General features: G+C 30.6%; 1 protein-coding gene across 1 annotated transcript; it reads right to left on the bottom strand.

Moving 5' to 3' along the window:
• Positions 1-8,373: 8,373 nt before the first annotated feature.
• LOC136971555 (cytochrome P450 3A11-like) lies at positions 8,374-11,159 on the bottom strand. Its single transcript, XM_067266014.1, has 10 exons — positions 11,128-11,159; positions 10,210-10,306; positions 9,957-10,070; positions 9,443-9,525; positions 9,334-9,341; positions 9,138-9,292; positions 8,969-9,057; positions 8,752-8,895; positions 8,527-8,689; positions 8,374-8,457 (listed from the first exon to the last, which is right to left on the bottom strand). Exons 1-10 carry the CDS (start codon positions 11,157-11,159, stop codon positions 8,374-8,376), a joined length of 969 nt encoding a protein of 322 aa, XP_067122115.1.
• Between the last annotated feature and the right edge of the window lie 1,853 nt (positions 11,160-13,012).

The following is a 13,012-nucleotide window of genomic DNA, read 5'->3' as shown; positions in this document are numbered from 1 at the left end:
GCTTCCCACAAATCCAACCCCTGGGTCCTCGTCCCGGGAAGTGGAAACGCCAATTTTAAAGATTAAGAGACTTTAAATTGGCGGCCGAAGGGGCTCTGGTAATTACACATCTTGCACGGATTAAACAGAATTTCACACATTAGCATCAATAATCGTTTTATAGAAGGACAGACTAACGGATGGACGATAGTACGAAATTTTAGGTTTACAATTTTCTAAATTACAGCTTAATCTAAATAAACAAAGAGATGCGCACTAACGTTATTAATTTAACTATTCATATTTAAATAAATTATTATATACACATACGTATGTATTATATTTGTATATTAAATAAGACAAATTTCATTTTAATTTGTAACTTGTATTTCATGGCTGCGCATTAAATATAACTTTAAGCAAAGTCTCGTATTATCCGCGTGATTTGAACAGAATTAAAATAAATATAAATCAAATATTTGTATTTTGACGAATAAAATGTTTTATTAAACTAAAACAATCGCCATTTTTCGACGTAAACCCATAGACCACGTGATGACAGTCGACAGAACATGGCGACGATGACTGGTATGTCGCTACTCTCATATCTTGGTACTCTAATCCAAACCAGGTCCCACGGAACGGTTGATGCGGACATTTGTCTCACGGACAAATGCCGAACAGTTCGACGGTCGGATGACCGAGCGGTCGAGGTGGCAGTCTACGCTGTGCGGAACCCGGTATCTAGTCCGGACGCGTCGAAAGATTTCCAGGAGTTTTTCGGGTGGCGAGGGACGGGGCTATTGAATACAGTAGTAAAAAAATTTTGGATTTTGTTTTAGTGTAAATAGAAATGTATTCTTCTGTTTCAAGTCGAATATTCGAATAATTAAGCTTTACATTTATAAACCTATATGTTGAATTTGATTTAAAAGAAAAAAATAATAATAATTGTACACTCGTGCCAAATCACTGAGAACTTATTTAAAGGTTAATTAAAATCGCAATAAAATTTTTTCGCGCGGGTAAAAATTTTTCAAAAAATTTTAAGACAGAAAACATTTGAAAAATCAAAAAAAAAAAAAAAAAATTTTTTCGGGGCCCAAAGTACCGTTTGTTTTGTAACGCTTCGTAACTTGCCCGAGTTAACTCGGGTCTTAATGTTAAATTTGGACTTGATGAAGATTTTTTTGTTATTTTAAAGTCAAAATTGGGGACTATTCCATAAACAGAATGACAGGGAGTTTTAATTTTTGATGAAATCACACTTTAAAAACATATAGAACTTTCAAAAGCTACTGGTGAAATGATTGGACTTGTTGATTGTGGTGACAATTCTGTGTTGGCACAGAGTGAATTTACAGCAGGTGATCATGGCCTAGTGTTTATGTTTAGACCTCACTTTGCTAGTTGGGTACAATGTATTGGCACATTTTGTTCAAAAAGCTCTGTTTTAGGTTCTACTGTTGCAAAACTTATTTTGCCAGCAATTATTCATTTAGAACAGTGTGGTGCAATAGTCAATGCAATAGTTTGTGATGGTTAGAGGTAAAACTGACTTGGTGTAATGATTATATAATCTTGTATTAAACTCTTAACTTATGTTTTCTTTTCAATTAGCGTTTATTTGGAATGATAAGACAAAGAAGTGGAAGCAATTCTCATCCCACAACAGTCAGGGCCGGATTTACATGAGGGCATTTGACCTGTGCCCAGGACCCCCACAAAATAGGGGCCCCCACAAAACTAAAACTTTTTTATTACCGCGACAGCCTAGTGTGGCCTAATCATGAGGGCAACAGGCAGAGAAAACCAAACCCGAAAAAAAATCTATGAAACATCGGAAAATTTCGGGAAAAATTTCACATAGGTATTTTTCAGTTAAATTAAAATAATTAGTTTTACACGATAAAATATAAGTATTTTTACAATAACCTTATTTTAAAATGAAATTTACAACTTCCTAGTTGAAATCTAATTGAAAGTACAGTATTTTGTGTAAATTTTCTAAATCATCAAATTTGCCTACTCTTAAAGGGGGGATCCCCACCGAATTTGTGCCCAGGGCCCCTGGATTGGTAAATCCGGCCCTGGGTGACACTAAGGTTTGGGACAAAATTTAACATTGTTGCTTATCTTTCCTTTTTGCCCAAAAGCCCTCTTTTATGGTTGTTTTCTTCGGATTTAAAGAATGCAAATATTTTCTTAGCTTTCAGGCAAAAATAATAAATACGAAATGTAACTTAATGCTGCATGGTAATTGTAGCCACAGAAAAAATCGACAAATATAAATTTCGATTAATTAAGTATTTAACTTATAAATATTTTGTCACATTCACGACCAAAATGCCGCCTTTAGATCTGCCGCTCAGAACAAATGTCTGGGTTGTCTGCCCATAGAGCAGACCCTGTATATATATTTTAAAATTATATCTTTTTTTTGTAAGAATTAATTTTTAAAATTTTTCGCTAATAGATGATGCTACGTGTAAAGCCAGCAATTAAATGTAGACAGAAATTAATTGATATATATGTCGGAGGGATATGATAAAAGTGGGGATTTGATCAATTCACTGAAGATGTTAAAATGATAATTCTATAGTGTCATTTCCCTAAAAAAATAAGTGATTTGATCAAATCTCTAAACTGGTTTCGAGAAATGACAAAAAACGAATCAACAAAGTAAGAAGTACTGTACCATATATCTGTATATTGAATAAAAATAATTGGAATAGCGCGCTTTTTCTTCAAAATTAAGTTGTGGTGGAATATTATCTAATTAAAGTGCAGTATATATGTGTAATACATTTAATAATTGCTGTTAACATATTTTTTTTTTAAATAAATATTCATTGTTATGTACATCACGTATGCTTAACCTAGGGCCCGATGGCCAAATCCCGCTCTTCAACAATTTTCATTCGTCCACAAACGGTAAAAATTAGTCGCATCACTCACATTGATTGTTACATAGTAAGATAGTAATTTATGACTACGAGGAATTCGGGTTTGAATTATATTTGGAAATTCGTCTAATTTAGCATCGTTAATTCGGGTCAGCCTTTCATCTATGCTTGCGGGTTAGAACCTGCAGTATTGTGGCCGATTATATAGACTATATTTTATTTATTTATTTTGCTCTCTTTATCTTGTGGCTACTATGAGGGCCTTTTTTCACAGCTATCGTGGGTTCGAACAGACCTACAATTGGGACGACTAGAGGTGAGAAACGAGCCTGATATATTCGGCAGTTACCAATCATAAAAAAGTTCTTGTCGAGCTCGGAAAATTTAGAATAGTAATTTAATAAAATATAAAAATTTTCAAATATTGACGTTACTATGTAATTATTTATTACAGTAATATCTATATTGAATCTGGGTAATCCAGGATTGAATCCGGGATTACCCAGAGCGGTGGGCGGCCGACACCTTAACCGCCTCGACCATCTGGCCATTCAGTCTAAGTGTGCGCTGGTATTTCTCATTAATCAATGACTATATAAATTGATTCCGATGATACACAAAAATATTTTTTAAATAATAAATTTTACATAGTTTATATAAAATTTCCATCTGCACTGACTTTTTAATAAGTAGACAATTTATACAGGTATTAGTTTTTGGCATTCGAATATAATTCATGTGTAATATATATTATATTATATTAATTAATATAATAAAACTTTTAAAATAATTAATTTTTTATTTTATTTTTTCAATCAATACATATTGACGAATAATCCCAACCGGAATTTAGTTTAGTCGAAAAATAAAATAGAAAAAAAAATAAAAGATTTATAATTATAATATTTCAATATTATTTTCAATACATTTTTAAAATTTGTAATATTATTATAATTACAACTTTAAAATATTTTGCGGGAACAAAAATAATCGAGATTGTAATCGTCCAATTTTAGCAGGCAGGGATCGCATAGAAGTGATTCGTGTTTTAGATAGGGGAATGGCACGTGAGTTCTGCAGGAAAGTGAGATAAGTAGTAGGTAATTTACATTCTATGATGAAATTAAATGTTCTTGTAACATATATTATAGAAGTTAAGCAATAAAAAAAATAATGGGTGGACCATTAAAAATTCGGCAATTTACGACGTGTTGTTGATTCTGTAATTTGTTTTCTTAACTTTTCCATATTTTTTATTTCTAGATATATAGTGCATTCATTATATACGGTATTCAACATAATGCTAGAAATTCGAGAAATTTGCTTTGGATCAACGTCCACGTTTCAATTACACCTGTCAATACTACTGGTTACTGTTAAAACATGAATATCTACGTTACCCAAATTATCAAAACACATTCATGTGTCACTGTTCATTTAATTTCATTAGATTTGGAAGTAGTTCAACGCAACGTTTATTCGTATAAATTTCTGCTGTGAAGTTTGATATCAGCATTCTGAGCAGCCTTGGTTACTCACCACTTAATGGAAAATGTTTACTTAATCATACCACCATGATCTTTCTCAAATTAATACAATACATTTTATGTTTCTGTTTTTACCTGAATAAAGCAATAGATTTGACACATTTATTGCTTTGTGTTTTAGCGTAATTGACAAAAAAAACTGCTTGAAAAAAATTGTACTTAAAAACATTTCAAATTTCTGTCGGGTGTTCTTAGTCTGTGGAAAAAAATTATCTTTTGAACTTCGAAAAAATTTTCACACGTTAAGCCACAAAGCCACGTCAAGGCGACACCCATTTTGTGGTAGTTTTTTATTTTCCAGAAACTGACCCCGATTGCTCGACAGAATGACAATCGAGGAATAAAACTGGATATTCGTTGCTATTCGATTTATTCGGCAAACTAAAATAAACTACGAAAATTTAATTTTTATGTCATTTTCATCAAACTTTCCTATTAAAGGATATGAAGTTTCAATACAGATTTTTCATCTAAAAATCAATATAGCAACGAATAAAAAATTACGTTCAAAATATAAATAACTACAAATTATAAAAATTGCATATGAAACATAAACTAAAAAGTTATATTGTAACAAAGATGCTGTTCCTTAAAACCCCTTTGCTACCAATTTTTGTGTAGTGAAGCTGTTTTTATACAGAAAAATAAATTAAAACGAAAAATATTACAATATTTATTAGGTATCGATTGAATAAAAAATATATATTTTTTATTCAATCGATTTTATAAAAGAGAAATAAACTTGTGTATCGGTCAAATGTTTAATGTAATCATAAGGCCAAAAATTAAGGATACATGTCATCTATCTATTATGAGAATATTTTATAAAAGAGAAATAAACTTGTGTATCGGTCAAATGTTTAATGTAATCATAGCGCCAAATATTTAAGATACATGTCATCTATCTATTATGAGAATATTTTATAAAAGAGAAATAAACTTGTGTATCGGTCAAATGTTTAATGTAATCATAGCGCCAAATATTTAAGATACATGTCATCTATCTATTATGAGAATATTTTATAAAAGAGAAATAAACTTGTGTATCGGTCAAATGTTTAATGTAATCATAGCGCCAAATATTTAAGATATATGTTATGTATTAATATAGTTGTTAAAAAGTATATTGAGTGAATGTTATATAAAATTAGAATATTAAAGATTACGAAAATTCCAGCTTATATATGAATTGGAATTAGAAAAAACCCGGTTATTACTTATTGAAATCATTAAATTAAATATTATATTAAATTAAAAGAAAGTGTAAAAATCATGGTACTTATTGTGATTTTACTGTCTGGCGTCGGGAAGAAAATTGTTCAAGTTAAATTTTAATTTGAAAGTCGATACCTGAAAGTAATATTTTGTAAAAATTTGAAAAAAGTTTAATAAGAGGAAAGATGAGAACTTATTTAATTGATTCTGCTTATATTATAAATCATTTGATGACACTGACCCTGGCGATAGTGTTGTTTAGCTGTTTTATTCGATTTTGGTACTGAAATTAGATTTAACTGAATAAAACATTGCTTATTCATCGTTACAGAAGACGCTTTCTTTTGTTTTTTGTACTTCGTATTGTATATCAAACACGAAATATAGCTTAGAAATCTTGGAATTAAAGTACTTTGCGTAGAAAATTATAATGTACATAAAATAAATTAAGAGAACTAAGATTATTTATTCAACTGATTCCTGTCTAAACTATTGCACATTTACCGCATTTCATTTTAATAATTTGAGAGTTATTATCTGAATTTGATCGAAAATAAGCTCGAATATAACAAAAATCTGTATATAAATCAATCTCGCTAATTTAATTCAGCGATAATTTGTATAAATATCTCAACTTGACCCGAAACATCGACCCGAATATGTTTCGGGTCGATGTTCTATTAGAATTTATACTCAATATTAATTATATAAACAAAAACAAAGGATTACTTACTTCCGTGAGACCTCCCGAAACGGAATTCAGCTGAAAAGTCTCTGAAAAGAAACAATAATAGAAATCATCTAAAAACAATATGAAAAAGAACAATTGTAAAGTATTGTTAGTTGAGTATTACGTCGCATCACACGCGTCACTTATTACCTCGAAATTTCTACGATAAACCATTTAAGTCATTACTACTAATATTCAATAAGCTTTTAATTTCCTATAATTCAGATACCAGGGATTATCTGTGCGTGACATTTCAATTATGTTTATAGTTCGTAACGTCGTAAGGAATAGCGTAACGATAATTTTACGTCTTTTCTGTTAAAAAACTTGTAGGGAATGCACCGGTCAAAGGCAATAAAAGCGTAATTTTGTTTCAGAATGTTACCGAAAACGAAAAAAAAATTGTCGTCATCGGACTGTTCGGAGTTCGAAAGTTTTCGGGAAATACCTCACACCGTGACTAAGATTTGGAAATAGTAGTGTGATCGAATGTCGTTTTGCATCACACGTCGTGGTACACATATTGTCCGATAGAAAACATAAAGAGATTGTAATTGAAAGATAGTAATAAATTTGCGAGAAAATGTCAGTGTGAGTGGTGAATTCGTGGAAAATCGTGTGCATTATAGAAAATTACAAAAATATCTATGAAATTTTGTTTCAAATATAAGTTACGTAGTTATATTATTAGTCAAACTTGTAAAAAGCAAAGCCGTAACAATTTTCCCCCTCAATCCAGGGGCCAAGCAGTTTTTGAGACCCACAATCGGAAGACATTTTTATGTTCGTTGCACTTGAATAACTTATGTTTATTAGAAGAAATTGCGTAGGTTACATAAAAATTAACGAACCGACTTCACTACATTGATTCAGAGCAGCAGTTCCCATACTTTTTTTTATATGCATGCCCCGTGGCAGCCATTCCCTTAAGTATTTTTTTATTTCGAATTTTTGCTAGTTGTATTTCGACAAACGGGAGTGCCTTAGTCAATTATATAGCAGTGTACAATTAAATGTAAAAAACATTTTTGTTAAAGCGAAAATTTTTGCATAGATAAATGTGATAAAATTATAATTACATTTTATTTAAGACTAAGCACCCAATGACGTAGCGTGGTCAATGTAGCACCGGAATACAATACATTAGCTATTATTTATTTCAAAAATAATTATAAAAACGATGGAGTCAGATTCTATTCTTCTTACGTTTTACTTCTTAAAGTATACGGAAAAATATATTTTCCTTCCTGTTCTGACTTATGGATATATTATGGGTGCGTTTACTTCTGAGCTAATTTTACTGTCAGCACGCTCAGCCTGTATACTTTCGTCCGAGCACCATGCTCATTGGCGTATACTTTAGAGCTACGTGACGTCATGTTTAGCGAAATTGGTAAGCTCGGAGTGCTAGCTAGTTCATTGTCGAGCTTGGCGTTGATTCAACATGGCTGCTCCTATGACAAAAGTGTCTTTCTCATACGAACAAATGAAATTACAATTATTAATGGAAAAAGAAACGGCAGAAAATATTTCTAAAGGTAAATTTTAATTATTTGTTATATGAAAGGTTTAAAATGATCTTTACACTTTTTTTTTTTTATAAGGTTCAATAGCGGTAGATGACTTCTTCCAGAAATTGATACATGAATATGGTATGAAGGAACAACTCAGATTACCAGAAGATGTCAATTTGAAGAAAATTAAGTTTGATTCAATTGTTTCTTCAGAAAGTCTAGATACAATTGAAACGAACAAAGAAAATGAAAACTTATCTGTTACAGTAAATCCAGGTATTATATGTATATATATGTGTTAAGAGAATAATTTAAATGTTTAATATTTTAATATGACAATTTCAAATGTTTGGATGGAAAAGTTCAATGGTTTGGAATCAACCATTACTGTATATTCTATAGAATATATTTAATAATCAAAATTATGTTTAATTTTGTAGACAATTAATTAGTCCAAATTAATTTACATTCATTTATAAAATCTAATTATGATGATTTGGTTCGATATTTAGGAAAACATTTTGTGGACGATGAAGACCTCCACAGGAAAAAAACTCTGATTTTTCCTAAAAAAAAAGTTGAATAAAATTAATTTTCTTTCTAAATTTAGGTACTTTTAATAAAATTATTTGTACCTTAGTATTTTTTCCAGGTTTAAATCTAATATTTTGTAAAACTTTCACCAAAGCCATTTTGATTTCCATTGAAGCAAATCTCTTACCAATACAATTTCTCGGTCCTTCGCCAAAAGGAAGATTTGTGAAAGGAAGTATTGTATTCTTATTTTCGGGCATGAATCTATAATCGAAAATCATTAAAACAGCTTTTACATTGAATTTATATTTGCAAAAGGAATTTACCTTTCGGGATCGAATTTATCTGGTTCTGGAAAATATTGAGGATCGTGATTAACTGCGTAAATCGGCACATTAATTAATGTAGATTTTGGAATTATAATCCATGTATCTCCTAATTTATAATCTTCAACTGGACGGCGTTTTAATCTAATTTTTAAATTTTCATAAACATATTTAATTTTCTATATTATTACATTTTATATACGCAATCGAAACAAACCTTGCAGCTGGCGTATAATATCGAAGAATTTCTTGCAAAACTGCATCCAAATATCTAAGTTCGGTCACATCATCAATATGTATTTTTTCCTGAAATTTTAATAATGTTAACTAATCAAATTTTTGAATAATTTTGAAATAACTTATTAAATTTATATCAGGATATTTACTTTGCCTTTTAGAACTTCATCAATTTCTTTAATGAGTTTCTCTTGTATTTTTGGCTTAATTGCAAGCTGATGAGCTAGAAACGAGAGAGTTGCTGCTGTTGTAAAATAACCGACCATAAAAAACATTACACATTGGGAGACGACGTCGTCCAGTTCTAATCCTGAGAAGTAATATCATAGTTAAACATAAAAATACTGTACAATCTTTAGTATTTGTATAATGTATATAAGAGTGGATCAATAAATAACCAGCCGAAAACAATGGCATAGATAATTATTTATCGATCTGTTCTTACATATTTTACTTATTCTTTTTACCATTTTTGCTATTAGAGTCTTCTTTTTCCGCTTCTAGTAGCAATTGAAGAAAGTCTTTTGGTTTCTGATCCTGTTTTAAGAACAAATTCAATATTTAGCAAATAAGTTAACATCTGAAATATTTTTATTTAAAATTACTTAAATAATATCTTAATTACTTGAATCTCGAAATGCCTTAACTCAACTAAAGATCAAGGGTTTTGAATTACAAGTTAATAATTACAATTCACTTTTAGTATATAAGCGCAATTAGTTAACTTCTTACTCTAATTCCTAGCATTTATCATCATCATCAACTCCTGAGCACTGTTTTGCTTGAAAACTATTAGACCGAAACATCTTTAGGAATATTTTACATGAAAATATATAATTTTTTTTTTTTAAGAGCATTTTAATAATTTAGTATTATTAGTATAGTTTAGAAGTGAACGTAAAAAATTAATAAAACTTTGTTTATTAGGTTACTTTTAACTTAAATTAAACTTAAACAAAAAGATTTACTTCTTTCAGATTTTTTCTCTCATTAATTATCTGCATTGCAACATCCTTGAAGAATAAAGATGTACTTGGATTAAATAGATAAACGAAGTAACTTCGCCAAACCAGGAAATAAAACTGAAAAATTAGAATTTTTCTATAGAAAATTTCGTTTCTTCAATTAAAGTTATGTCTACTGTTTTTCTCTTCAAATTAATTAATTAGACTTACCAGCTATTAAGGTTCTGCAAGACATGGGCTTAATAGTTTATCTAACTGCCTTTAAGAAAGGATTATTGGGATCTTTTCTGGAATCAAGTTGAATACCAAAAGAACATCTGGCGATTACATCCATGGCATAGGCACCAAAATACCTGAAACAGCAATTAAATTTGAATGTTATTAAATTATCCTACATTTTTTATATTTTTTTGCAATAAGTAGAAGTAAATAGGGGATGTCCGGATTGAGACTGATACATTTTGAAAGGTTACAAGTAAAATTAGATAAAAACTACAATAAAAGTAATTTTTGCGATTTGAAAAGAAACTATCACCAAATTCTATTGCAAAAATCGGTTCAGTTCTACACTTACATTTTACACATAAAATTACTACATGTGCTCTGTTATAAAATTTCTGTATTTGTTCCTCCTGTTGCACGAAATACAGTGGTGCCTCATATAACGTACTTAATCCGTTTCAGGTGCACGTCCGTTAAGGGAAAAGTCCGTTATACGAAACGCATTTCCCCATAGAAATACATGTTAAAACATCTAATTCGTTCCGCAGCATAAAATAACCGTACTGTACCATAAAAAATGAAAATGCAGCAGTCACCAATTATGCTGGGTATCAGATGTTGTGAGGAGGAGGTGAAGGAACACATTCATACAGACACACACTTTTTACACATTGCAGCGGGTCTCTTTTTATTGTTTTTTAATCGGAGTCAGATTCAGGAGAGGCTACCGGGGCTTGCAGGGTCACTCCTCTTGTTCCATCCTTTGTTTTTTGGCAGCTGGCTTCTTGAAAAACATATCTAAGGTGGTCTGTTTCTCTCTCTTCTTCAACACCTGTTTTCCAAAATACCTACATCAAGAAGCTATTCTGGGAAGCCAAGAAGGGGAAAACATCTAAAAATAGTAGATTGCCAATGGCAACGGCAAAAGAGTGGAAAAATCATTCGCATTAACCATATTACCCCGCTGTTGGGAGAATATGGCATTTTGCCGCTTTTTGGTTTTATATTCTTTTGCGATTACATTTGCTCTGCATTTTGCAAAACTACTATCTGATATTGTAATTAAAGGTTACAAAAAGACTTTTTTGACTTTGTTTTGTTCATACATGTATATGGTCGCTCTAGTTATAATATAAAAGTAATTTGCCTACTATAAGCTTGAATTTAGTTTATATTCCCGGGCCGAAAAAAATCAGAAATTCGAACATTTTATATTATATTATTTATAAATAAATATTATTTTAGAATCTTATTTTATTACACAAATACGTATGAAATATTTTTATAACTATTTGGAGTCTTTTACATTGAAACAAAAAAATTGTCATATAAAAATATTACGTAATATGATTTTTAAAAATAGTCTATTGCATTTTTGACAAAGCATTTTTCAAATTTATGCATTAACATTACGAAGTGACCTAATGACGTAATGATATTTTGCAGTGTCATGTAACTCACGAGTAAGCAGATCCAAACTTCAAACTATACGTTCATTTTATCTAAATGACAAGCAATACTGTAATGTAATCTTGAAGCGATGGAAGCGCCGATTTCACCTTCCAATGTGCTTCCCTTGTATTTTATAAAATATAAATTATTCATATTTTAACGCACTTTGCATTAATTAAAATTAATATTTTATTATAACTGCATTATGTATCTTTTACAAATTTCTATACTACATGTGAAAAAAACGATAAGATTGCTATTGTATATTCGAATAATTTAGTGGCGGAAGGAATGTCGAAACCAGGTGTTTTCAATCAGCCAGATTATATAGGCATTGGCACATGCGGTTTACAGAGCACCAACCTCAGCCGGTTTAGCTGGTAGAAGCGACCACACATAAAGCATCTAATTTTATATCCCGGACCGGTTCTGGGGACCTATTCTGAGTAGTATCGTTAAGCTAACGAATACGATAAAAACCAGTTTCTATCGGAACCACGTGATTCGCGTTTAATCAACTGTGAAAATGCTATTCCGAGCCGTACGTTTCGTTTTCGGTGCCGATAGCCACGTGCGATAACTAAGCTTTTGTTATCGGTCACTCTCGAGCTGCCGTTAGGAACGTAACGAAAGTGAAAACAACATGGCGTCTTTTCGTGTAAGAATGATTTTACTTCACGAGCAATTGGAGAGAGGGGACAGCAGTAACACCGATTAAATTTAATACTCTTTCTTCAACTTCAGTTAATTTTTGATTAACTGAAGGCCCACCTCCTGTTTGAAACGTTGATTTTTTTTATTTGTGAGGCTTTACTTTTAATGTTTGCTTTCCAGTCACTCCATGTCTATGCAAATAATATTTACATTTAATAAGATGTATTGCATTTGACATTTAATCATAATACTAATTCTAATTTGGTTATAAGGTTTATAGAAGTAGAACTTGTGGCAAAATTAAGTTTGTCATTTTATTCTTAATGAATGAATTAAAAAATACATTAATTACATGAAGTTATATAGAAATATACAAAGAAACTTAGACATACTTTGTATAATTGTAAAATGTTAGCATTATGTAATAATAGAAATCTTTATTTTGTAGATTTTATCTAAGTTTAATGTCGGCTTTAATTCATTAGTTTTAGTATAAAAAAATACATTCTATATACGTAACTTAACAGTAAACTATACACTATACATAAATGACTATCTATCACATAAATTATAATTTTTAAAACAAATATATTTGCTTAACGGATGGGCTGACAAAATAGACCCAGTAATAGACCCAGACATTTAAAACAAAACAAAACTATATCACTAGCGCTAGTATACGGCAATGCTAAAAGCACGCGCTTCGCTTAAAAAATGGCGGGTTGCAGTCA

This window comes from Centruroides vittatus, unplaced genomic scaffold (genome assembly GCF_030686945.1).
Source record: "Centruroides vittatus isolate TY-2023 unplaced genomic scaffold, ASM3068694v2 contig_2604, whole genome shotgun sequence".
Lineage (NCBI taxonomy): Eukaryota > Metazoa > Arthropoda > Arachnida > Scorpiones > Buthidae > Centruroides > Centruroides vittatus.
This window is presented reverse-complemented; position numbering and strand designations above follow the sequence as displayed.